The 24,833-nt window shown below is 36.5% G+C and overlaps 1 protein-coding gene across 6 annotated transcripts in view; it reads left to right on the forward strand.

The window, feature by feature from the left end:
- Positions 1-24,833, forward strand: part of PATJ (PATJ crumbs cell polarity complex component) — a 287,089-nt gene that overhangs the window by 220,259 nt on the left and 41,997 nt on the right. For all 6 annotated transcript variants that reach the window (XM_039887878.1, XM_039887926.1, XM_039887916.1 and 3 more), the window contains 3 exons: positions 1,713-1,787; positions 5,845-5,962; positions 9,075-9,208. In XM_039887878.1, the coding sequence (XP_039743812.1) occupies positions 1,713-1,787; positions 5,845-5,962; positions 9,075-9,208 (327 nt within the window). The remainder of the gene's footprint in view (positions 1-1,712; positions 1,788-5,844; positions 5,963-9,074; positions 9,209-24,833) is intronic.

Raw genomic sequence — 24,833 nt, forward strand, 5'->3', positions numbered from 1 at the left:
GTCAGCCATATTAGTATATGAGAGACAGACACATAGAAATTATAAAACACAAAATAATATTTAAAAAATAGTGATCAAATAAATTGGTCATGCTGTGGAGGGGCTCAGAAAAGAATTAGGGGATGAGGTAATTTTAAAATTCATTTTAGGTCATATTATTTGTTCAGGAGCAAAGTTAAGAGAAAAAAAAAAAAAGCCAGGGGTGGTAGAGAAGAGTTCTAGGATCTTTCTCCCATTTAGGGGAAAAAAGAGGGAATCTAACTGAGAGATGGTTCTGGTCCTAAAAAATAAGTTACAAGTCAGCAGCTAAGGATAGTTACAGTCATCCAGGGGTCCTAGGTTGTGGTCTCAGGATATTATGTGGTAGGATTTTAAACCAATAGGGAATTGATGAGACAGGATGAGATTGTAATATAATCTAGTAATAATGAACGGCTGGGCATAACCTGATCGTTACCTGCTATATTGTTACAAATCTTATGGGAGCCTATTGAAGAAAAGGGTTATGCCATTACATCCAAAAAAGGAGAAACCAGGGTAGGGGTGGGATGGGGGTGTCAGTATGCCAGCATTCCCCAAAAGAGAAAGTGTCCTGTCCCGGTAATTGTTTTCACTTGCCCTTAGAGTTAGGAACATGCACTTATCATAAGTTGATTCCAGTTACTCTCATCATTAGCATCTTTATTAAATATTTGTTATTTGCCAAATACCGTGATAAGTTCTTTTCGTATATTGCTCCATTTAATCCTTTCAGCATTCCTATAGTGTAACTACTCATTTTTTCTAATTGTATAGGTAAGGAAACTCAGTCTTGGAGATGTCAGATAACCTGCTCAGAGTTGCAGAACTCTCAAGTCATGGAACTAGAGTCACCAATTCCTAACACTCTACTATACAAATTATGCTTCTCATCCCCAAATAGCTTACCTACCTGCCATCTGTGCACTAGACCTGCTACCTGAGTGTCTCTCACAGACATTTACCAAGGGCTAGAGTAAACTCATCCTTTCTTCTACCCACATCAGTTTCTCTCCACGTGTCCAAACCAAATACAGCGGTTCATGTATCATAGTAAACCTCGGATGATAATTTCTCCTGTAAATTTGCCTGTAAAAAGGGTTGGGATGTGGTAGGAGGCGGACATGATCATTCTAGTCAGTTTATCATTGCCATTGTTTAGTTCTATTAACTTCCTTTTAGCTATGCAGAGGTTTCCCATATGTTTAGTAGTTTGCCTCTTTCCTAAGTCTGGACTCTGTACTTCTCCACGAGATTCAGGACTAACTTGTCTTTATATCTCCCAGTGTCTTTAGTTGAGTATACTTTCTACCTCTAATTGACTATCTTCAGTGGGGAAAATTCTAATATCAAGATTTGAACCCTGAAATAATTTAATATTGAGAATAAATACAAACATAAGAATTACTGGTGTGACAGAAGAAGAAAAGACTCTGGTCGATATGACTATCAAAGGATATCTGATAAGCTTAAAGCCTAACAGAACTTAAAGGACCAGAAAAGCATCTGGAAATGACAAGTTTGTGTTCATATCTGAGAGTTAGTCCAGAGGAATGAATGGAACTTTTATGCCTGGGGTGTTGGCCATTGTTGTAGGAGACCAAAGCCCCGTTAAATCACACTTGATTGCTAAAGTTAGAGAGTGTACTTGAGCCCTACAATGCCGCTGACTGGTTGTACCTTTCACATTTCAGGAAGACATCTCCCAGGTGATTGGTCAAGGTGTGGTAGCAGATCAGCAGAAGGTGCTGGAGTGCCCAACGGACAATGTAAGTAACTTGCACTTTAGGTTTTGCTTTACTGGGATGGTGTGCATTACAAATAGGTTCCAGAAGAAAAGGAGGTGATCGCAATGAAATCAGATCCTTGATTACTTAACAGGAGGTTATAGTATGTCTTGCAACCTGAAGTCAACCCACAACTGTATCACCGATTCTGTGCAAGTGTGTGGAAATATACTCTGTACATCTCCTTGTACCAACACCCTAATGAGGTGTTTTAAAATTAAGCCTCTCTGAAAATACTCTTACACTTAAATTTTGAGAGCACCATGCTTTACATAAAGTCATAAGTAAAAAATTTTAATGGGAGAACTCATACTTGTATAAATTTGAGCATTTCCCTATTTTGAGTTTCACGTCTCTTAAAAAACTATAAACTTCTGTCTGTCTGTCAAGTTTTTGTTCTCCTGTTGCTATGAGTTTTTTCGTGTTTTTTTAAGTCCTGATTCTCGTTTCTATGTGCTAGTTTATACTTTCGTCCTGCTAAAATTTACATTATAACTGTATTAACTATTTTTATGTTTAAGGAACTATCAATTACTAGAGCTTACAGAAAATATATATTTCAAACATTGCCAAAGAAAATGCCTTTGAAAAGTCTCCAAAATTATATGCGAAAAACCTAAATAAAAGCAAATAAGTATTTAAAAATAACCAAATTTAGTTCAACTGAAAACCTGTAAGCAATTATTTTTTAAAGTTTAAAACCACCTTTTTTTATGTAATGTATTTGCAAATACTATTGTTTTGTTAAGACTTTATATACTGCCACCTATCTTAAAGTACATATCAAATATCCCTAAAATTTTATAACTATAGAATTTTAGAGCTGGAGCAAATCCTAAACATCATTTGGCTTTTCTTTTCCCTGCCAAAAAATGGCACTTCAAGCATTATCCTTTGGGAAAGTGATTATATACCTTTCCTGTGGCTGCTGAAGAGAAATGGCTCAGAGATCACTGGGCAAGCCCTACAAGGGGGCCGTGTCAGCTCATTATGAAGACCTTCCCAAACATTTGAGTTGTATCAAGATGGAATGAGCTTCCTTGTAGAAATGGAATTTTCCATCCCTGAAGGTTTTCAATCAGAAGCTGTCTGATCACTTATTAATGTTATCAAAGGACATAAAAACATAAATAACTATTATGGACTGAACTCCTAAGTTGTTACTGGCACAGGTTTAGGCTTATTTATTTACTTTTCTCTTTAATCTTCATAACAATCATGAAAGATGTAGGGGTATCACCTCTAATTTACAGATAAGGAAGTTCAGGTGTAAGGAGATTAAGTGACTTGCCTGTGGCCACCAGCAAACTTAGCATTAGCAGTTCATTTCTTCTTCTGAGTTGTAATTTTTTTCCCTATCATGAAGACCTGATGAATTATAGATCCTTTTCCCAGAAAAACACTGATAAGGATATTCATACAGCCATAGAGGTTTTATAGTTCCCAGAATTCCCTCTGTGGCTCTCTTAGAAACCATTTATTCTGGATTAAGAATCCATCGTTTAAAGAATAAGTCTCAACTTCAAAAAAAAGGAAAAAGTTTCCCTGGGCTCCACATACCTAGGTGCCAGCTTGTCTGGTCTAGGATGGAGGTTGCAGCATCCATAAATTTTAAAAGCTCCCTAGTAGTTCCTATTATGAAGATAGTGTTGAGAACCCCTGGTTTAGTTAGGTTAGATGACTTATAAAGTCCATTCCAACTCTCGTGTTCGAATACAGTAACATTTAACAGCAAATCCAATCATTCTTATCTTTCATACTTAGTAGGTTGGTTTTGTGTCAGTGGGTGAGTTACAGGAGCACAAAGTTCATCCCTCACACCTCCCAACGACAAGAAGGTCTACCTCTAAATATACTTGTTTCAATGTTTTCTTTGGTTTCTGTGGACTGTTTCCTTATATTTTAATTGAGTTCAATTCTACCAGTATCTACTGGAAAACTGTTATGCGCAACGAAATGGGATGCTACGTGGAACTGGGATATAAAGATGAGGAACAAACATTTCCTGCTATTATAAAGGTCAAACTGTAGTGATTGCTATCTCTTGTGCTTTCCTGTTTTAAAATTCACAGGATTTTTTCATAAAAGAACTCTGTAGCTTGCATTCACCTTTGTTATAATGTTCTTTCTTGAGATGATACAAAATGGAAGTTGGACATGAGTACTGTAGGAGTTAAGATTAGGCTCGGTCACTGCAAGAAGTTTCTCTTTACAGAACAGGCTGCATGTGATCAGTGTGAGGGTGATATGCTGGCCCCAGTGTGTCGTGAACCCAAGCGCCTCTTATCTATTCTTATTTTGATGACTCTGTCATCTTCAAAACATGATGTCCATTTTTTGGTGTAAGATGGTCGCTCCAGTTATTACTATCTCACCCATTTTCCAGTGACATAGAAGGAGAAGATAAGATCCTTCTCCTTAAGAGGGTGATCATGAATTATACAGTTCTTGTCTGTTTACACCGCATTGACCAGGACTTATTTACACATCTAGCGTCAAGGAGGCCGGGAAAAGTGGTCCTTAGAGTAATCAGAAATCTAGGTGGGTCCGTTGTTCAATATTCTGGTAGTAACCCCTTATTTGTCATTCTTCCACTTCTCTCTCTTTAAAATTAGCAAAAATATGTATTTCAATGAGTCTTTTTATAAGTATACAGTCATTATTAAATGATGGTGATAGAAAAATTACAGGAAAAAAGTGAACATCTCCTCAATTATTGCCCAGCAGTTGTTTGATAAACACTTTAAACTTGTAGCATTCTTCAGCTATCAGCTTTTAGTCCTACCTCTTCTAATTAGCTGTATGATTTCAGATATGTCGCCTGACATTTGTGTCTTGGTTTCTTCATCTGGGAAAGAGAGTAGTATAATCTAACTCTCAAGATTGTTCTCATGGTTAAATGAATTCATGGATGTAAGTGTTTTTGAAAACTGGAAAGCACAATACAGAGATACAGTGGGTGTTATTGTTTTAGTTATTACATACTGCACAATGCCTTGTATTGAGTCACAACCTTCCACTGACAGAATCTTGGGATATTATTGTTCTGGAGCAGTTAGTTACCTTGATCCTATTTCTAGACTCCAGGGACAGCCTGGTGCTTCACTGCCTCTACCAGAATCTTCCATCTGGGGATGGGTTCCCTGGCTAACTCCAGATCCAGAAGGCAGGTCAGGTCACTACCTATATTTGTTAACTGCCTGTTAAGCAAGCATGGGGTCCTTTTGTTTCTTTCTTAGTGTTTTAATAGTAATATTCATTAGCGGTATCATCAACAAATATCCAGAATTACAAGTTAATTTTCTAAAACTCGCATAGCAAAGGTCTCTACCTTCATTGAATTACAAATTCATTTCCTATTCTGAGTTTCCATGTCTTCAGTTTTGCTCTTCTGTATGCATTTATTTGCTCACTCATTCATTCATTTGTCAAACATTATGGAGGCCCTGCTATGTTCCAAGCACTGTGACCCATTGGTGAATAAGGTAGAGTTCTTTTAGGTGAATTAAATGTAATTGGTGTACCTAGCATTTAGTAGGCCTTCAGTGGATGTTTATTGTCCCTTCCTGCCTCTCATGTTGCTCATTTAACCAACCTAATGCATCACTGACTATTGTGCATGTGTCCAGAAAAGACGGATAGTGTTGTATGCTTAGAACATCTGCAGCATAGATTCTTTTTTCAGTGAACATAGCACAGATTTACGGTCTTCACATTGATTTCATCAGAACAAGTAGAAATTGTAAAAATTTTTGTTTTGCTTCCCAGCCCCAGCTTCATATACAGACCACGATGGTAGAGTATCTTCAGCTTTTTATCCTTCTTCTCTTCCTTGAGTCATTCTTCACCAAAACATTTTAGATGTAAATTTCAATAGAGAAGCGTGGGGAACGGGACAAAAATTATTTTAACTCTCTCTTGTCACCCTCCCACTCTAAATTCTTAAAAGACATTATTGCAGTGCACCCTTGTTTTGGTAATAATACAGGAATTTTAAAGTCTTCTCCTGACATTCATCAAATTTTCTTTCCTTTTGTAGGCTGCCAGCCAGGTGAAACAACAAAAATGTTCGACGAAAGTCCCCTTCAATTCACAAGAGATACCTTTAGCATCAGCTCCACCATACAATTCAACAGATACAGACTCCACAGGCTATGGTATGATTCTTTCTCTGAGCAATATCGAATTGACTCATCAAATCTTAGAAAAGGACGGGATCGTGAAAAGAGCACTGGACTAAGAGTCAGGAAGCATGGCTTTGCGCCCCTCCTCTGCTTCTCTAGAGGGCAGGTCACTTTACTTCCTATACCATTTTCTTCATCTCTGTCACTGGAATTGCCTACTGCTTATTGAATATAAAAGTATTAGAACCAAAAAGGCCCTTGGTAAATGCTGTTTGACTCTGAAGCCTACAAATTATTCTCTAATCTCCCCAAAAGATTCTGTTTAGTTCATGAGTAATATTTCTTAAAAATCATATTGAGCCAAATTGTTAGCCTTGCATATGTTGATGTAAGCTATTTGAAGACTGTTAATTTTCAGTGCTTAGAGAAATTGGTATTCACTTTCTCTCTTTGAATTCCTGGCTTGAGTTATGATAACTGGTGGTTGAAAATAGAACTTCAAAATGAGTAATAAGTATTTCCATTTTGCTCTTATGCAATATAAGTCAGTTAAGGAAAAAAACAAAACAAAAAACATTTAAAACACCGTGCTCCCCAATGGCGAAGCATAACCCTGCATGAATTTAGTAGGCCTGACACCTTATGGTATCTGTCTTTTACAAATTTTTTCATAAATATTAACTCATATAAAATCTAGCAAGCAGATATTATTCTAAAGCACTAGATTTTTACTAAAATATGTGATGAATGTGGTTGGCAAACTATGACCTCTGGGTCAAATTTGGCCTATCATCTGTTTTTATGTAGTCTGAAAGCTAAAAATGGTTTTCGCATTTTTAAAAGGTTGAAAAAAATCAAAATATTTAATAAAATTATGTGAAATTCACATTTCAGTGTTCATAAATAAGTTTTGTTGGAATACTCATTTGTTTACATATTGTCTCTGGCTGTTTTTATACTGTATGAGGATAAAGTTGAGTAATTGCAACAGAGACCATATGCTCTATAAAGCCCCAAATATTTACTACCTGGCTATTTACTGAAAAAATTTGCTGACTGCAATGTCGACTAATTGAGATTTGAAGACATAGATCACATATTTATACCTCAATAACAGAAATTAGTCATCCTAGAGTTTAATCAGTAGAAATTTTATTCAGTCAGTCATCTACGTATCAAGCATTTATTGGGGGCTTGGTATGTGTCAGACTTTGGGCTGGATTCTATGAGAAATACAAATACCAAGACTGACTCAGGACTGCCTAAGGAAAGCAAAAGTGGAGGAGGGAAGGAAATGCCATCTCCAGTATCTCTTCCTATGTGTCCATTCTCTTCTCACTCAAAAGACTAAATTGGTCGTTTACAAAAGGAGGATAAACTTTTAAAGCATCCATGAAATGGTGCCACCGATGTTCATTGTTTTTATTGTTAGCTAATGGGAAATGAAATGTGAAATACATATGCTGCTAAGAGATCTAGAGATAAATTAGGTTTATAATATTTTACTTCTAATGTAGCATTTTTTATTGTAACTGAGGTTGTGTCACTAAACTTCTTACTCTTAACCAAGAAGCCATTAGATTAATAAATTCCATGTGGTCAGGAACAGCAAATATATGAATGGTACAATATGCCAGACCCTGGGCAGGGTACCTCACACACATTTAATTCCTCTAACAGCCTATTAGATGGTAGTAACAGCATTTTACTGATGAGGAGTGAGCCTCTGTTTTACCCACCTATTAATATCCACCTTGGGAACTCAAACCCACTTCAGTGCCCCTTCAAAATATGTATACTTTTGTCACAAAGACTATGAGTATTGCTTAGCAAGAGCAGAACCCCCACAGTCTTACCTAGAGTCTGTTTCCTTTTGTTTTATACCAGGAATTGGCAAACTTTCTGTAAAGAGCCAGATAGTAAATATTTAAGGCTTGCAGGCCATATGGTCTCTTGCAGCTACTCAATTCTGCCGTTGTAGTGTGGTAGCAGCCATAGACTTGATGTAAATGTGTTAGCAGGGCTGCGTTCCAATGCAACTTTATTTACGGACATTGAAATTTGAACTTCGTATGATTTTCACGTCTTGAAATATTTTTTTCCAACCTTCTGAAATTGTAAAAACCTTTCTTGACCCTCAGGCCATAGTCCCACGGCCCTTGCTTCTCCATAGGTTCAATGAGCTTCGTGGATCTCATCTTGGCCCCTGTGCATTAGCTGCCACTGACCAGTAGGGGGCACTCTATTATCAGCCCTTTATTAAATTATATCACAATATAAGAATCAAAACTCATGATGAGCAAACTTTGTTATCAAAAAAATGACATTCTTAGAAGACTATTATTTGTATAATATTCTCTTGAAAATAACATTTTAAATGTTTTGATTTTTCAACAAATTAGGTTCAGCCATCTGGAAAATGCACATACGTATGTAGAATTTATGCTAGATAATGGATATTATTAAACATCTTTACTTAGCCTGTAAATTTTTTCTCCTAGTTTGCAGAAAAGCCCAGTATAAAACAATGATTTTTAAAAGTAAATCTTTATAAAACAGCAATAACAAGCCCTTTAGTTATGGTGCCAGCAATTGATTCTTGAATGTTGTGCTTATAACACAATTTTTTTTTTTTTTACTGTGTATCTTTGGGATAATTTTTAGGTAATTGTTATTTTTAGTTACATCACATTTTACTGATTAAATACTTAATAATCTTATATGATATACTCTAATTAAAAGGATTTAAGCGCTATTAGTGTTTTCTATCTATAACTCAGAATCTTCTGTCATACCAGTATTTATTCTCATTACAATATGTCTATATATACTTAATCATTTAATCATGTTAAATTTTTCCATACCAGTTTTCATGGTGTATTTTAAAATTTTAAAAATTTCAAACTAAAACGGATGCTTTTTGAAGAGGGCTGGTTATTGCTTTAATCTCAAAAGTGGCATAGGAATGTCATGTTTCATCTCTGGATGAATGGGCAGTAATGATCCAGCTTTTTCCTTCAAGGTGCTTGGCAGGAAAAGAGTGAAATGATAAACTCATGTAAACCGTGCACTCTTCAAGTACGTAGTGTGCAAGCTTAGCTTCACCTCCTACTTGCCAGTCATTCTGTGTTCAATCCTTTTCCAGGTGGTCTCCAGGCTCCTCTGTCAGTGGACCCTGCCACGTGTCCCATTGTCCCTGGCCAGGAAATGATTATAGAAATATCCAAGGGACATTCAGGGCTTGGTCTCAGCATTGTGGGAGGAAAAGACACACCCTTGGTAAGTTTCTAGGTGTGAGATATATTCATCATTACAGAGTTAGTTTTGAGCCTCGTTATAGCCATGTGTCACTTTATGGAAGACTTGGTTTTTTCACGATATGGAAAAAAATATAAATGACTACGTGTCTCCATATTCTGGCCAGCTTTCAAATTTTCCTCTGTTTTTAATATTTAAGAGGATTTTCTCCATCTAGGATGTCGAATATTTTTTTATAAATGCTTGTTAGACCAATAACATTACAACAGCAATAGAACAACAACATTACAATAGAAATATTATAACAGTTTTTAGGATGGTGGCTAAAACGTACAACTTATAAATATAAGTGTGAACTATTGCCACTATCATCATTATTATTATTTAATGAAATACTAGATAAAAGTATACATCAGTTATTCTAGCCTAACAAATTTAGGCTTTGCTTTATTCTGATTATGGTCACGTCTACTGATAATGTTTTTTTTTAATTGGACTAGAATGTCAGTTTTTGCTTGAATGATAGATCTTTGATTATTTAGTACGTTTTGATTGTCACTAATCGCTAGTGCTATTAAAATATAAAACTTCTCGGGTTTTATATTTATTCAAAATGTGATAATCAGTGCATATATATTTGAATAGGTCATACATACACCTTATATAAAGTTAAATTGACACAAAAGAATATCAAATGAAAAATGTCTCTCCTACCCTTTCGCCCTAGCCTTGCCCTCTACCCCAACACCACCTCCAACCAGGGCCTCTCCTTAGAGACATTCTTATTAATTAGTATGTGTTTAAATGAGTATTTTGGTGTTTCATTTGCCTGTTTTATTTAGTAAGGGATAAATGGCATATGCCACATTTACAGATAAAATAAGTATAATATCAATAAAATAGTTCTTTCCATTTTTGGCAGGAATATAATGTTTCTGTGTTAGGACTATTGAGGGGTGGGGTGATTCTGTTCTCTTTTTCTGTAACAAATATTAGCCCCCTAAAGCACTAGGCAACTCAAAAACAGCATATGCTACAGGAACCTGGGTCTTAATGCCTTCTGCATGCTTCCTGCTTCACGGTTCTTCTCTCTCTTACTACCTAGCCTAGCCTGACCTAGAGAATCCTGATGTTTGGTTCAGCCCGACTAGTGAGCCACCTGAACCTGAACACGCTCAGAGGCTGGTGCTTATTTATTAAAGGATCTCTTCTCCTTCAGCTTAATTAAAGATTGGTTAAAACTTTTCTCCAGAGTTCAGGATAATTTATTTCATAAATTATTCTCCCTTTGCCTCTGCAGGCAGGAACTGCGGTGTGTGGCTTCCTGCATACTCTATGATGTTTTTTCATCTTCATGGATGGAACTGAGACACCTGGACATAACTAGCTCAATAGCCAATTTTAGCTCTCAGCCCTTTTGTGGGTCTTTGCCTTCTTAAGACCCCAGAACTTTTCTACATTTTTCATTGTCTGACTTGGAATGCTATCTGTTCAGTTTTTATTTTTGAAAATTCTCTTGAAAATAACATTTTAAATGTTATTTAAAGGGACATACTCTTCCTTTAGTTTCCCTTTGAATGATTTGGACTAGGCTATATTTTTTAATTGTATTTTTAATAATGCCTTCTAATTATATTTGATCTGGTCTTTGGGCAGTTCATAGAAACACTTTTGCCAGCTCTCCAGCCAGCTCCTAATATATGCAGGAAGTAACACACCATCAACAAAGCACCAGAGCAGACCACTGTTCCCCAAACCTGCATATGCATTCCATCCTCTCAGACTCCCCTCCGCTCACATTCCTCTCTTCCTGCCCAATTCCCTCCCCCAGCCTGAAATGAAGATTCTCTACCTCCTCCAAGTCCCTTCTTCAGCTTCCATGATCTCTGAGCTGATGGTCAACCATTCTTCTCTTTTAGCTCTCAGTCATATTTCCTCTCTTCCTTTTACCAGTAGAGGCAGATTCTTTACTTCTCAGAGTCTATTTCTTCATCTATTAATGAGGATAGTAATACCTTATAGAGTTGCTAGGAAGATCAAAGAGATGACCTGTATACAGTGCTTAGCCTGGTGCATAGTAGGTAATAAGCAATTGCACGTGACATATACCTTCTCCAAGATTCAGTTTCCACACGCACTAAGCTAGTGGTAAGGATCAGAGGCTTTATAAGCAGTAGATAATTTTATATAAGTGCATGTATATAATTGTTATGCTAAGGCCATTGGGATAATATTCAGAAACTACTGGTTGACCCTGAGCAATGGGTGTGTCTCCATTCCAGGGACTGTTTTCTTATTTTTCCTAAGAGATGTTCTTGAATGGTAAATAACTTAATTTGTATAAATAAAGTTATATTTGAAATGAACCAAAGAAATTATGTTTTAGGGAAATTCTGTACTAAATTCTTTCATAAAGAAAAAGTAACCCTCTGATTTATTTAATGCAAATATAAGTTTCTTTCTGCTGCTTAAAATAAAACAGAACTGGATTTACCAAAGGAAATCAGAAGACTGATCAGCGTGTGTGGCCTAGCTCAATGAGTTTGTTAGCAGATTTTTTTTTTTTTTTGCTTTTGTTATTATTACTATTTCACTTTGTGTGGGTTGGTTAGAAAACTTGAATAAGATGTGCCCACGCTGCTCTGGGTCTTTAATATTGCATACGTTTGTGCTACTAGCTGCCAGCTTGAGGGCTTCCACTGTTCCACATCACCCCCTGTGCCCTAGATGTGAGGCTGCTTGCTAAATGCTATAATCTGCTTCTCTTTCCACCATGAGGCAGCCAATGAAAAAAAAATTTTTTAAAGCATCTTGAGGTTCATAATATATAGTTCTTCCTTTCAGACTGTAAATCCCATTGTCCTTGGAAGGATAAGCACCACTTAAAAATGAGAAATGGGACACAGATTTCATTTCCTAACCTCAGGTACCTCATCAAAAGCTGTACGTTAGACTCATAATATATAGGCATGTTGTTTTTGGTGAGGCTGAACAGCGCAGGGTGGAAGGTACTTTAACAAATAAAATCATTGTTTACCACAATGAAGATCTTTTTTATTTTTCATTCCCCTGCCAATTTTTTCTTTTGACATGGAACATGTAGCCTAATTAACACTCCAAGTCACCAGATCATATTATCCAATCAGGTCCTGGGAGTGCATTCAGCCATCAGGAAGTTAGCAAACCAAGATAGAAGCATACAGAAGGAAATTGTGTATAATGTTGAGATGCACTGTCAAAAGCACTTTTACTCTTGCCCTTGCACGTTTGCTTATGTGACACATCCTTACTTCAGCTTTGATATCGGGAAAGAGTATGTTCTGCATACTGGTGACTCTTCTTTAGCATCTGCTCCAGTCCTCCCAATTAGGGTTTCTGTGCCCTCTTTGTTGTGTGTCCAACAGATATTTTTGCTGTCTTTAGAGGAATTAAGCCTCTGGGACTTGGTCTTGACACCACATCAGTCCTATCTGCTATAAATAGTGTCTCTGGAGGCAAGACAGATGGTTTTTGAGATCACAGAGGGAGCTCTCACTTAGCATCCCAATGTATTTGCAGAAGGTCATCTAAATAGACCTTTTAAAATACCACGATAATGATGAGGGTGAGCCTCCTGGGAAGGTTTATGAGCACACCTGGACCCAATCCTCAATGACAAACTTCTGCCTCTGTTGTTTTAATCCTATGATGTGCTCCCAGGTCTGCTTTTCGTGAATATGGCTCTTCTGTGATAGGTTGCATATGTTTGTTCAAAGGCTGCACTTTGCTTAGTGCTGAGGATACAAAATTGAGTGAAAAACCCTCTCTTTATTCATGCATTCATTCAAGTTGATTCTACTGCCTTTAATGTTTATGGTCTAATATAGGAGATCAACCAATGAAAAATCATAAGAGGGACTATTAAATTAGGGATGTCCTCTGGAAAGTAGAAAAAAGTAGAGCTGTAGTACATACTTTATAGATTTAATTAATGTAGGCTACCTTTTATATGCTTCTCGTAAGCTAGAGTCTTAGTCCATTCAGGCTGCTATAACAAAATACCACAGACTGGGTGGCTTATAAACAACATAAATTTATTTCTCACAGATCTGGAGACTGAATCCAAGGTCAAGGTGGCAGCATGATCATTTGAAAACCCTCTTCTTGGTTGGAGGCTTCTTGTAGCCCAACATGTTGAAAGGGGCAAGGGAGCTGTGGGACCTCTTTTATAAGGACACTAATCCCATTCATGAGGTCATTGCCTTCGTGACCTAATCACCTGCCTCCTAATACCATCACACTGGGCATTAGGATTTCAACGTGGATTTGAGGGAGACACACAGCCAGAAAAGGCACGTTGCATGAAAGAGATAGTATTTTTTATTTTTTATTTCCTTCTCTCCATCTATTCATTCATTCTTTCATCCTGTCTTCCCCTCCCTTCCTCTTTTTGGTCATGGAGTGGGCATTGGCATGAAATCTTGCAGCTGAGAGGACTTAGCATGTTCTGCCAAATGAAAGACCGAAGACTCTTACCTCTTATGATGCTTTCACCATATTCCTTAAGCCTCTCCCTGAATCCCTCAGTGTCCCCTTAGAAATGTTTGCTTGCTGATTAGAAGTTTTATCTCTATTGTCCTCAGAAGTAAAATATAGCTCTCCAGTGTCATTTTTTGGGGTTATTTTATTATCGGCCCTGGGAATTCTAGAGAAGAGAAGGAAAACCTTAAGAATATTTTATCTTAGAGTATTATCAGTCTTGAACTGTTCTTGAGATCGAACAAATAAAGTGGAGGAAGAATGAGGAAACTTTCTCCAGGATCCTAACTCTATGCATTTTCCTTTTTCTGAGTACCATTGCCAGAGGTCCCAGGTTTAGACCATGCATTGTATCAAACCTAACAGGCAACATAGCAGAATAATGATGCTGATTCTATTGCATCATTATTAACTGTGGGGCCTTGGACAAGCGACTTAACCCTTCTAAATCTGCGTCTTCATTTGTAAAATAGTGGTGATGACAGAATCTACCTCTTACGGTTGGTATTCAACTTAATGAAGAATGTAAAGGACTTTTCCCAGTGCTTGTCTATATTGAGTTCAGTTGTTGTTGTTGTTGTTGTCGTTGTTGTTGTTATTATTAAACAGTCACATTAAAGTAGATTGTTAGCTCTCTTCATCCATGTGTCTTTGGTATGTTACCCGTACACTGAGAAACATGACTGTTTTTAAATAAGTAGATATTTGTTTTTTAGCACGAAAATTTTATGAAGTGGTTCAGGCACTGTTCTTAATAGGTAATTAATGTGCGTTGTCTTATTTAATCCTCACAACAACCCTATAGGAAAGTTAGTAGCATTATCACCATTTTATAGATGAGGAAACTGAGACACAGATAAGTTAGGTAGCTTCTCCAAGGACATAATACTAGCATTTGGTCCAGTTGTGGTTTAATCAGACAGTCGGACTCCGATGCCAAACTATTTGTGCCCCTTTTCTAGTGCTACCACTATGTGTCATCGGGGTCTTCTGTAAAAGGGAGTTACCCGTATCTCTCACCAGATCCTAAGCTCCTTGAGAACAGTCTTGTTTTATTTTGTATCTTTAGTACCCCCATTTAGTGCCATGCACACTTAAAAATATGACTCTCCAGCTTCATTGCACCACTGAATACCAGCCATGCTGACCTCACTCAGTTCTTCTCATGAGTCTTGTTTCTACCTGATGCAAGGCTTTTGCGTCTGCTGTTAGATCTGTCTGGAGTGCTTCTCTGATCAGTTTTAACTGTAGCTAGAGTATCCTATTTATTTGGGGGCACTCTTATGTGGTCGAAAGAACATTGTTGAAACCACAACCTTCGAGGAAGAGTTGAACAGACTGAAAAAGGGAAGACCAGAAGGGACAATGAGGATTTTCTATATACATGTAAGGTTATCTTCTTGTGGATGAAGGATAAGAACAATTCAGGTGCTCACAAAGGGGCTCACTGAAAACAGATTTCGTATGATTATAAGGAAGAACTTTCTAAATATCAGCTGACCAAAGCTGGAATGAATTACCTGGGTATAGTGAATGCCCCATCTTGAGAAATATTTTGACAAAGGTAGGCAGCCACACTGCAAGGATATTATTATTATTAGTCTTTCTTTTTTTGATCAAGGAGGAACATTTACATTTATAACTCTCTTTTTCAAAATGACGATTATATAAGAAAATTCATTCTCTCTTTGCATTCCCATCTCACCAATTTCTTAAAACTTCAAAGTCTCGAGTTTTTTAACTGGAGAATAATGCCTAATTATTGTTTTTTGTTTTGTGTTATGGAAGCTAATAATTGTTATCACTTTTGGGAAGGTGAGTTTAAGAATACAAGCCCTAGTTGTTATACTTTTACTGAGGCTTAAGATAAGCTTGTGGCTTTGCAAAAGGAAAACAGTTAGACTGGGGCATTTGTTTTGTTTTTATGTTCTTGGTACCATCTCATTGTAAATGAGGTCAGTGGATTCCCAAGACAGATTGTAAAATTTAGATATTCTTAATATCAAAAGGGTCTGGGAATGTCAGATTTAGGATCTTGTCATTTCTCTTCAAGTTTCAGACCTGTATTTTTTTTCATCATCTGATTTAGTACCAATTTAATTCATTCTTATTAAACAGAAGTTCTGTAGGGCAGATGACGTTAGTGGGAAGCATCAAGATGGACCTCCCCCATTTGGATACTATGTGACAAAGTTAATTCATATAAAAATTGAAGTGAAGAATATCTGTCCTTTAGCTATAAACATATGTCGAGTTCTGAAGTAACCTCATTTAACCCTCTACCATGTTGCATGCTGTTATTTAGCTATTACTGCTTTTGACCATTTAAATGTAGGACTGCAGCAATTAAACCACTAGATAGTTTTTAAAGTAAGCAGAATAGAAAGCTATTTTACATTTGATTAAGTGTTTTATTTTGCTGTTCCCCTTCAAATGAACTTTGCACAGTCTATTTCATAAGGAGTGTGGTTTGCTTTGGCTCGTAATCTCCCAAAGCCAGGCTCCTTTTATCGTTATTGCTTAAGTCATATATTTTTACACAAAACATCTTATTACCTTAGTTTTATTTTAAAATCAAAGTGGAGTTTGCAAAAAGTCTATGAATCACACTGAAAGAATGTTAACGAATGGTACCTCTGAATTTCCAGATTTGGGCATTTCTGATCTTAAAGAATATAACTGTAAGCAAAAATATTATGCAAGCTGAGTAAAATTTAAATAAATAAGGACCATATGGAACTACAGGGACTTATAAAATATAAGGCAAATATTGTCCCATTTCCTTAAAATAAATCTATATTTCAGTATGAAAAATTATATTCATATTGATGAGTATCAACTTTTTGTTAAATCAGACTTGGCAAGGGAATTCCATTTTAAGTAAATATAAAACAGGTTGTTGTTTTTTTTTGAGCTTGAGAAGAGAAAGCTTTTCAGAGTCTTAAAATGCGAAACATTCTTATATATTCATAGCAATTCTTATATTAGCTGTTTTATTGCTGTGATTTTCATTTCACGTTTTAGTTATCTGTAAATAGTATGTAAGAGTTTGCAATCCCTGAGTTTGAGTTCTAGGATAGCTTACATAGTCCATTGCTTTAAAACAACAACACACACACAGATTGGTGTTACTGCTTCCTGTGTAGCTGATCATTTAATCTTTACTTTTATGTCAAACACACCACTCTGTCTGTTGCTGATTCAATGCTTATTTATGTTGTTTCTTGTTTATTACTTGAGAATATTTCAGTATAGCAAAATAATAGGTTCTGAACATTGTGATCCATTTTCTTTCTCTTCGAAGGTTTGGTAGGTTTATGTCTTCATACCCCCAAGCATATTGAATAGATGAATATATTAGATTAGGATATATAGACTATCTCTTTGTTCTTTTTTTTTCTCTTTGTTCCTTTTGTAGTAGAGTTTTATGAGGATTAAGTGCAGTTTTGACTATGTTCTGAGATTCTTAGAAAACCTGTGTAGTGAACCCTAATTTATTAGTGAGCAGGGTAGAGTATCCAGAGTTTAAAAATTATTCTTCCAAGTATGATAGATAAGTTCCTTTGACTCTCGCTGACTTCCCTTTTATAGCTACAGCCTCTTCAGGTTTTCTAAACAGAAACAATTATCTATTTAACCTATGAAGTTGGCAAGCAAAACTACATCAATTTAACAAAAATTTATTTCTTGTAAAGCAATAATCTTTTATTGTATCCATGGTGAGAAAGCAGTACAGTATATGTACATTCAACTATAAGACTCATCCAAATTATAAAATTGTTAAAATAAGAAAAAATCATCTTAGAATAAAGGAAATATGGTATGTATTGACTACGTTATGGCTCAAGTTCTAAATGTTCTTATGAGATATCGAAATTAAATAACCTCTGAATCTTTGGTTCCCATGGATCAATGAGGAATGCCAAATACCTTTTGCATCAAAGAAAGGATAAGTTTTTGGTCTAAAAGTGGGGAAGACTAGCAACTTTACAACTTGTCTTGAACTATCTTTGTGTTTTACCTTTGTAATTGGTTCAAAAAATATGGATACACAAAACACACTGAGTATAAGCATAACAACAAAATGTGTTAAGTTTTGTATCCTTGAGTTAATCAACCCACTGCCCCACTGTGGCAAGGACAATGGAGAACTGTCATTGTCAACATGAATCCTATCACCTCTATTATAGGTAGTATTTATCTGCATTTCCACCTTTAGCATTTCCACACTAAGCTTCCCAGTTTTATTGTAATGAAGTATCACCATTGAAAAACACCATTAGGAAGTATGGTCAATTCTTGGTATTCACCACAATTATGTCTCATAAAGTCACAGCAAATGCTGAATCGGTAAATAATAAGAGCCACTACTTCTAGGGGAAATACAGACTAAGATTCCTCCAAGCCTCTGGTCGAAACATTTTCAACAGCCAAATTAATATGTAACTTTGTTTTATGGGTGGTTCTATTTAAAGATACCATATTTAATATGTATTGTTGATTCACTGCCATTGAACTCATAGCCAATATTACTATGACTCATAACCAAACGAGGATTAGCTAACACATGTATTTTCCCCGTAAGGCACCTTGCAGCCTTCTTGCACTTAGGAACATTAGACAGCACTTTAGCCCTGTGGTTGGGGTCCATTGTAAACAGAAAAATCACAAACAAAGTTCAAAAAGCACAAAAATGCAAAACACCTGGCACTAAAAAGACCACAACAGGATGCTTGTTTACAGTATGAGAACTGAAACAAGAAGCCAAATGTCACCTTGTTCTCTACCTCAGCTGTGAATTGCCACTCGAAATTTTCACCACTCTACAGCATGTCTACAGATGACTGTGAAAGCACAAACAGCATTGATTTGGGGGAGTAGGCAAATTCACAAATAGAGAATTAATGAACAATAAAGATTGTACTTAACTAAAACAGGAAACTCAGAATATCTAGGAACAGGACTCTTGTAGTCTGACTTATATCTTGTGGCATTCAAATGGTTTCTTGGACTTAGCCTTGAACAGTTCATGACTTGAGAAAGAATAACCCAAAATATTCTTGTAGCATAATCTTTCTTGAAAAGAAGCAATTAATTATATTCTGAGATCACCATGATAACAGGAATATTTGAGATAAAATATAGACCATGACTGGTGTTGTTCATCCTTAGAGTCACGAATCCTGACCACTCTGACATACATGTATTCCTCTATGTATCAGATATGCCCCTTAAACCTTCAATATATTTGTGTTAAATAAATAATAGACATATCACAAAGGTATGATTAGTGGCAGAGCTAAAATCTAAACTCAGGTTTATGTGGCCATAGCCAGGACTCTTCCCAGCATACATTGCTGCCTTCATTGTTTACAGGCTGGAAAGTTCCTCAGGCAGACTTGATAGAGTCTGTGATAGATTAAAATTGATCATAAATTTCATGCCATTCTTTCCAGATTCCTTGAATTTGAGCTTGCTCATTTCCTTTCTTTGACCAGTAGTAGTGAAAGTGGCATTGTGTGACTTTCAAGCCTTAGCCTCAAGCTTAGCTCTTGTCCTCCTGAAATACTGCCACCTTGCAAACAAGCCTGGAGGATAACACATCATATAGAGAAAGCACATGGAGAGAGGGGGCCCAGCCATCCAACCTGAGGCCCCAGCAAACCTGACTGCACACTCATGTGAGACCCCAACTGACACAACATAGAACAGAACAACTGCTCAGCTGAGCCCAAACCAAATTACCAACCGCAGAATTATGAACGAATGGTTAGTTTTTGTTTTAAGCCTCTAGTTTTTATAGCAAAAGATAATGCAAAGGCTGACCCAGCCTCCACATCTTTCTGATCTCTTTCAACTTGTGAGATTTAGGATTCTTCTGGTCTGCCATTTAGAAGGAGGTCTTATTCCTAGGCAGAGCCTAAGCATCTGTGTAACATGATGGCTTTCTATGCTTCACTTTGTATATAATGTTCATAGTGGTCTCAAATTTTAGAGCTGGAGCGACTAGAAGTCATGTAGTTCAATTCTGCTTTACTGATAATGTAAAGTATTGTCAACAAAGTGGTTCATGCAGACCCATTTGCAAAATTGGCTACCTGAAGAGCTGTCAAAGAATGTAACTGGCTTCCCCGTCCTGACTGCTTCCATACCTACTGTGCCACTTTTTTTTTTTCAAATCACATTCTAATTGAAATACAATAAGGAAGCTTAGTTTTTAAAGAATTTGGTCACAAAGGATTTGGGACAGAAAAGAATCATGATCTGAGACACTCATTCCTTTACATAAATATACTTTGGAGCCTATCAACTTTGCTCAAAGTGAGATATACTTTAACATTTTTAACCCAACACTTTTTTTTAAAAAAAACTCTAATTGTAGTGACATTACAAATCAGTAACTTAATATATCTGCATGTGTTTTTCAGCATAGAATTGAGTATAATTTGGGCCTGCACAGCATTAGAGTGAGCATTTTACTCCCCCACCATGTTATTCCCCGTCATTGGCTTGGTCGTCTACTGTGTAGACTTCCTGCTGAGAAAGTAGTCTACCTACTGTGTAGAAGACATGTCTGATTTCTGAACGGTGATGGCCATGGAGGAGAACGCCATTAAGTAACATTGAAAAGTAGCTCCTCTAAGGCTGCAGGTGTGAACCATGGTTTCTTCCAGAGGGGATAAAACAATACCCACTTTATATACAATGTTTTAATACTTCTTTTAATCCCCACGGGTCTTTCTTATTAGGAGGAATTTTTGCCATAAAACAGGAAATAAGACATAATACTCTTTTTGGATCATGGGTAAATATGTTTTCCACCTAAAAGTATAATTTAATGTGAAACTTTTCTATAGTTAAAATGTCCCTGAGGATTATTTTGTAGGGAGCGGATAGGGGCTTTTATGAATATGGCAAAGATTGGGTTTAATTCCAGAGTAATCCAAATTAAGTAAAACAGGCCTACAAGCCGTAAAATTAAGTCATGTATACACCGTCCTTTATAATATCTACCATCAAATTCTTTATCAAAGTTTTGTCCTAAGATGCTTGTTAAAACAATCCACTGAATATCTAGAAATGTAAACTATAAAACCCCCTTCTATGGAAATAGTTCACCCGCACAGGGTGCTCATCAATATCCTTCAGTCTACAGGAAACCCTTAGTTAATTTTTCTAACACATGGCTTCTTTAAGTGTTATGGGCCTATTGTGACAATAAAATTGCCTTTTGCTGAATGATTGGTGTGTTTATGAGTTACTTTATCTACTTGTTGGCAGCTTGAACAGTAAAGAAAATGGTGATTGATGGGCTGAAGTTTCTGATGACTTTGACTCTGCCTCAGGATACATTACTGCAGTGTTGTGAAATTCTTTTCCAGCAATTCAGAGTTTAAATCCCCCTGGAGGAGTCTGTGATTTTTTGTGGGGCTCAGTGATAATTAAGTCCCTGATACTTAGCTCCTTTAAATTGTTCTCTGAGCTAAAGTAAATCCTCTAGAAATTCAGGTGGATTTAATATCCATGTATGATGGGTGTTTTTGTTGTATATTACCATCAGAAGCTTGGTTGAGTTAGGTTAAGATTATGACATACTAATAACCCTCCTCTTTCTGGGTCATTTCGATTTCTTCTTCTATCTCCAACTAAATTTTTGATAATCATTTAGCAAACATTTATCAAACGTGTACTCTGGGCTTGGCACCAGGATACAAATTGGAGTTAGAAACAGCTCTCATGTGGAAGGATTCCACCAAGGATCCTGGGAGGTGGTACAGGACCTAGATCCATAGCAAGCTATTGTGATACTGTGATAACTTTAATAATACTAAGAGATAAAACAATGACCCACAGGTAGTGTTGATCAGCTTAACTGGAGGAGTCAGAAAGTTTCATAGGAGAGGGGGCACGTGGCTGATTCAAGCAAAAGAGGTAGCAGATTTTTTTAAAAAAGACATGTCCTTCAAGTATTTGGTGCCCTTCATACTTTTCAAATATAGATATATAGAATATCTCTGGAAAAATACACAAGAAACTTAATACTGTTTGTTTCTAATTAGGGAAACTGAGTAGCTGAGGGACACTTTTCATTGCTATTTTGAATCTAATACCATGTGTGTGTTATCTATATTTAAAAATAAATACTTATTCTTTTGGGAATGGAGACATTAAGACAGTGGTCCCTTAAACAATATGATGAATTTGCTATCCAGCTATTTCTTCTTGGGTGTCTGTTTTTTTAATGGTATCCCTAATTATGGCGTAAAGGAATTTTTCTCAGTTAAATGTGTTTCAGACATAGACTGGTGAAGGAGAAGTTTTAAAGCAGAAGATTTTTTTTATGTCTCTAAAATCCTGCCTAACCCTTCTAAATAGAGAAAACCCAATATTTGAGAGATTCTTTAACTCACTGATCAAATTCTTCTCTAGCTCTAGAGTTGGCAAGTCAAATGAGTAATTTAGAATATCCAGAGGGAAAATGTTAGTCTTATCTCAGGCAGTAAGTAAACAGACCATCTTACTTAAATTTCTGTTGTCCTGGTGAAAATCACACAACTACCAAGAGGAAGTTAGTATTGGTTATATTGATTCATTTATCTATATGTTTATAAATGATTCTCAAGTCTATGCCATTAATTTAGAGAAATCTTTTCTTGGATATAACAACTTTTTAAACATCAATTTATCACTTTTATCTATTATAATGTTTTATAACCATTCCTGTAGAAAAAAAAGTCATTCCGTGAATAATATGGGAACACAGAAACAGGATTGAAAAGATGAAAGAAAAGAAAGAGACAAGAATAACAAATGGAATTAAGAGAAAAACTCCATGTTGGGTTAGGGAGAGGACCTACCCATCATGCTTTGTGTAGTGCAAACCCCTGTTCATGTACCAACACTAGCAAGTGAGATCCATAGATCATCACCCCACCTCATTAAGCCAAAGACTTCCTTTTTCACGTCTACAAGTCGTCTTTTTGTTCACTCTATATAAAATAATCAGCTCATGCCCTCAAGGTTTTTGCTGTGGAGTTGAGAAGACAATATTTCAGCAGAATCGGTGCCATATGGAAAATCCCAAGTTCACTTTTGTACAAGTGCAAAATAAAATATTCAAAACAGATGAGAAGCTTGCTATAGTGGTAGGAACACAGGCTTTGGTATTAAATAGTCCTGAGCTGGAATTTAATCTCTCCTACATAGAAGTTGCAAAGACCTGGTCAAGTCTGAACTCTTCTGAACCTCTGTTTCTTCAAGTGTAATTGAGACTAATAATACCAAACTTGCTTAGTTGTTATGTGTATTAAATGGCACAAAATGGGAAGTGTGTAGCATTTTTGGCACATAGATGTTAAATGAGATGTTATCACTCCGTGACTATGTGCTGAAACTGCACATAAAGCCTTGGGTGTAAATAATATTGTTAAAACCATACAAAAATGAGGACACTAAAGCCAGGAGAAGTTAACAGTCTTCCCAAGGCCCATGGCCAGTAGTAGCAGGGCCAGGATTTGGACCGAGAAGTCTGACTCCAGAGGCTTACCTCAATCTTTTGTCTCTACTGCCTCTCCTCAGCATAAGCCAGCAACCCACTTCCAGGCAAATGATGAATAGACTGCTTCTGGAATAGTTGAGTTTTAGAAGACATCAGTATTGGTAGACAGTCGTCGAAGTTTTCTGGGTGAAAGAATGTTATCTAAATATGCAGAGACAGGAAGTGGGGCTGGTTGGGGAGAAGGCACACAGAGCTGTATCAACAAGCATTTCTGCGTGAGTAGTTTCAGAGCATTAAAATTTAAGGGGTTATGGGAGGAGATAAGAATCATTTGTATCATCAGTTCCAAATTTTTATTTAAAATAATAAAAGTCTTTCATTAATGACCTATTATTTCACTGAATCACAATTTTTCCAAAGCAAGAAGTAAAATTTTAATGTAGCCTTGTCAAATAGATGCTTATACATCTCTCAATCTGGTATCTTTTTTACTATTTTGTCCTACTCTGTGAACTGCATAACTTTTGAAGAATAATTCAAATCCATTTTTCTTTTCAATTCACCGGCCTACATGTCTAATTTAACTATTGGTCCTCTCCTCTCACCTCTATCACCCTCAGTTAATGCAACTGTCCAGAACCGCAGTTTTATAGAACACTTTCAGCACACAAGGGCACATGGTAAGAAATATGGGCTTTTTCTATTGATAGGTCAGAGTGTCTCATGTTTTTTTGTATTGTCCCTGGTAACTTTAAGAGAAATCAGAGCAGTAGCCAAGCAAAAAGAAAGAAAGAAATGGGGAGTTTTTCATACAGAAAGACTCATGGACCAAAAACAGATCATTGGCAATGAGTTCAGCATTTATTTGAGACTATTAACAGTATATTTATTTTATGTGTAACAGTTCATTGAGCACCCAGAAAGTATCTCAGAAGTCAGGCTACCTTTATGGAATAAAAACTTTACGGGTTCTTTTCCTTCCTTCCTTTTGAGTCTGAATGAAGAGAAATTCTCATTTAACTTTGTACTGTTCTAAGATCAAAGGAGTTTATGCTGAAAGTTAAGCTCTGTGAAAACCATGTGTAGTATGAATTCAGTCTGATTCTCCCATCCAGTGAGGATAGGGTGTTTGACCACCAAACTTTGAAAACCGGCATTACACTAGGTGTTACAGGAGTTTGCATTAGTTTTTACCTGTACAACCTTAAAAAAAAAAAAAAAATTTCCCTTGGTGTCATCTTGGCATTGTTGTTGGGATCACCTCAAGCCACTGAGCCAGGAATGGTTTCCTCAGAACCATTCCCCAGAAACAGTTCAGAGGAACAAGCTCTTGGCAATGTAAATACTCCCTGGGTCTGGAAATTTCCTAAGTCAGTTACAACGAAGAATGGTCTAAATCTGTTGCTGGTACAGAATCTGAAATGTAAATTGTTGGATCAAGGAACCTTTCCTGGCTCTTGGGGGCTACTTCTCTAATTGCTGTAATAAAGAATATTTTCAGAGCTGTGGGATGATAAGATGAAAGGATTTAATATTATAAAGATACTTGGAATCCAGATGTGTCCTATGGTTATAAACCTCTTATTTTCTTTTGTTGCTTCTCTACTCCAGAATTTGTGTGGGAACCTT

The sequence above is a fragment of the Pteropus medius genome, unplaced genomic scaffold, assembly GCF_902729225.1.
Source record: "Pteropus medius unplaced genomic scaffold, Ma_sr-lr_union100, whole genome shotgun sequence".
Classification (NCBI taxonomy): Eukaryota; Metazoa; Chordata; class Mammalia; order Chiroptera; family Pteropodidae; genus Pteropus; species Pteropus medius.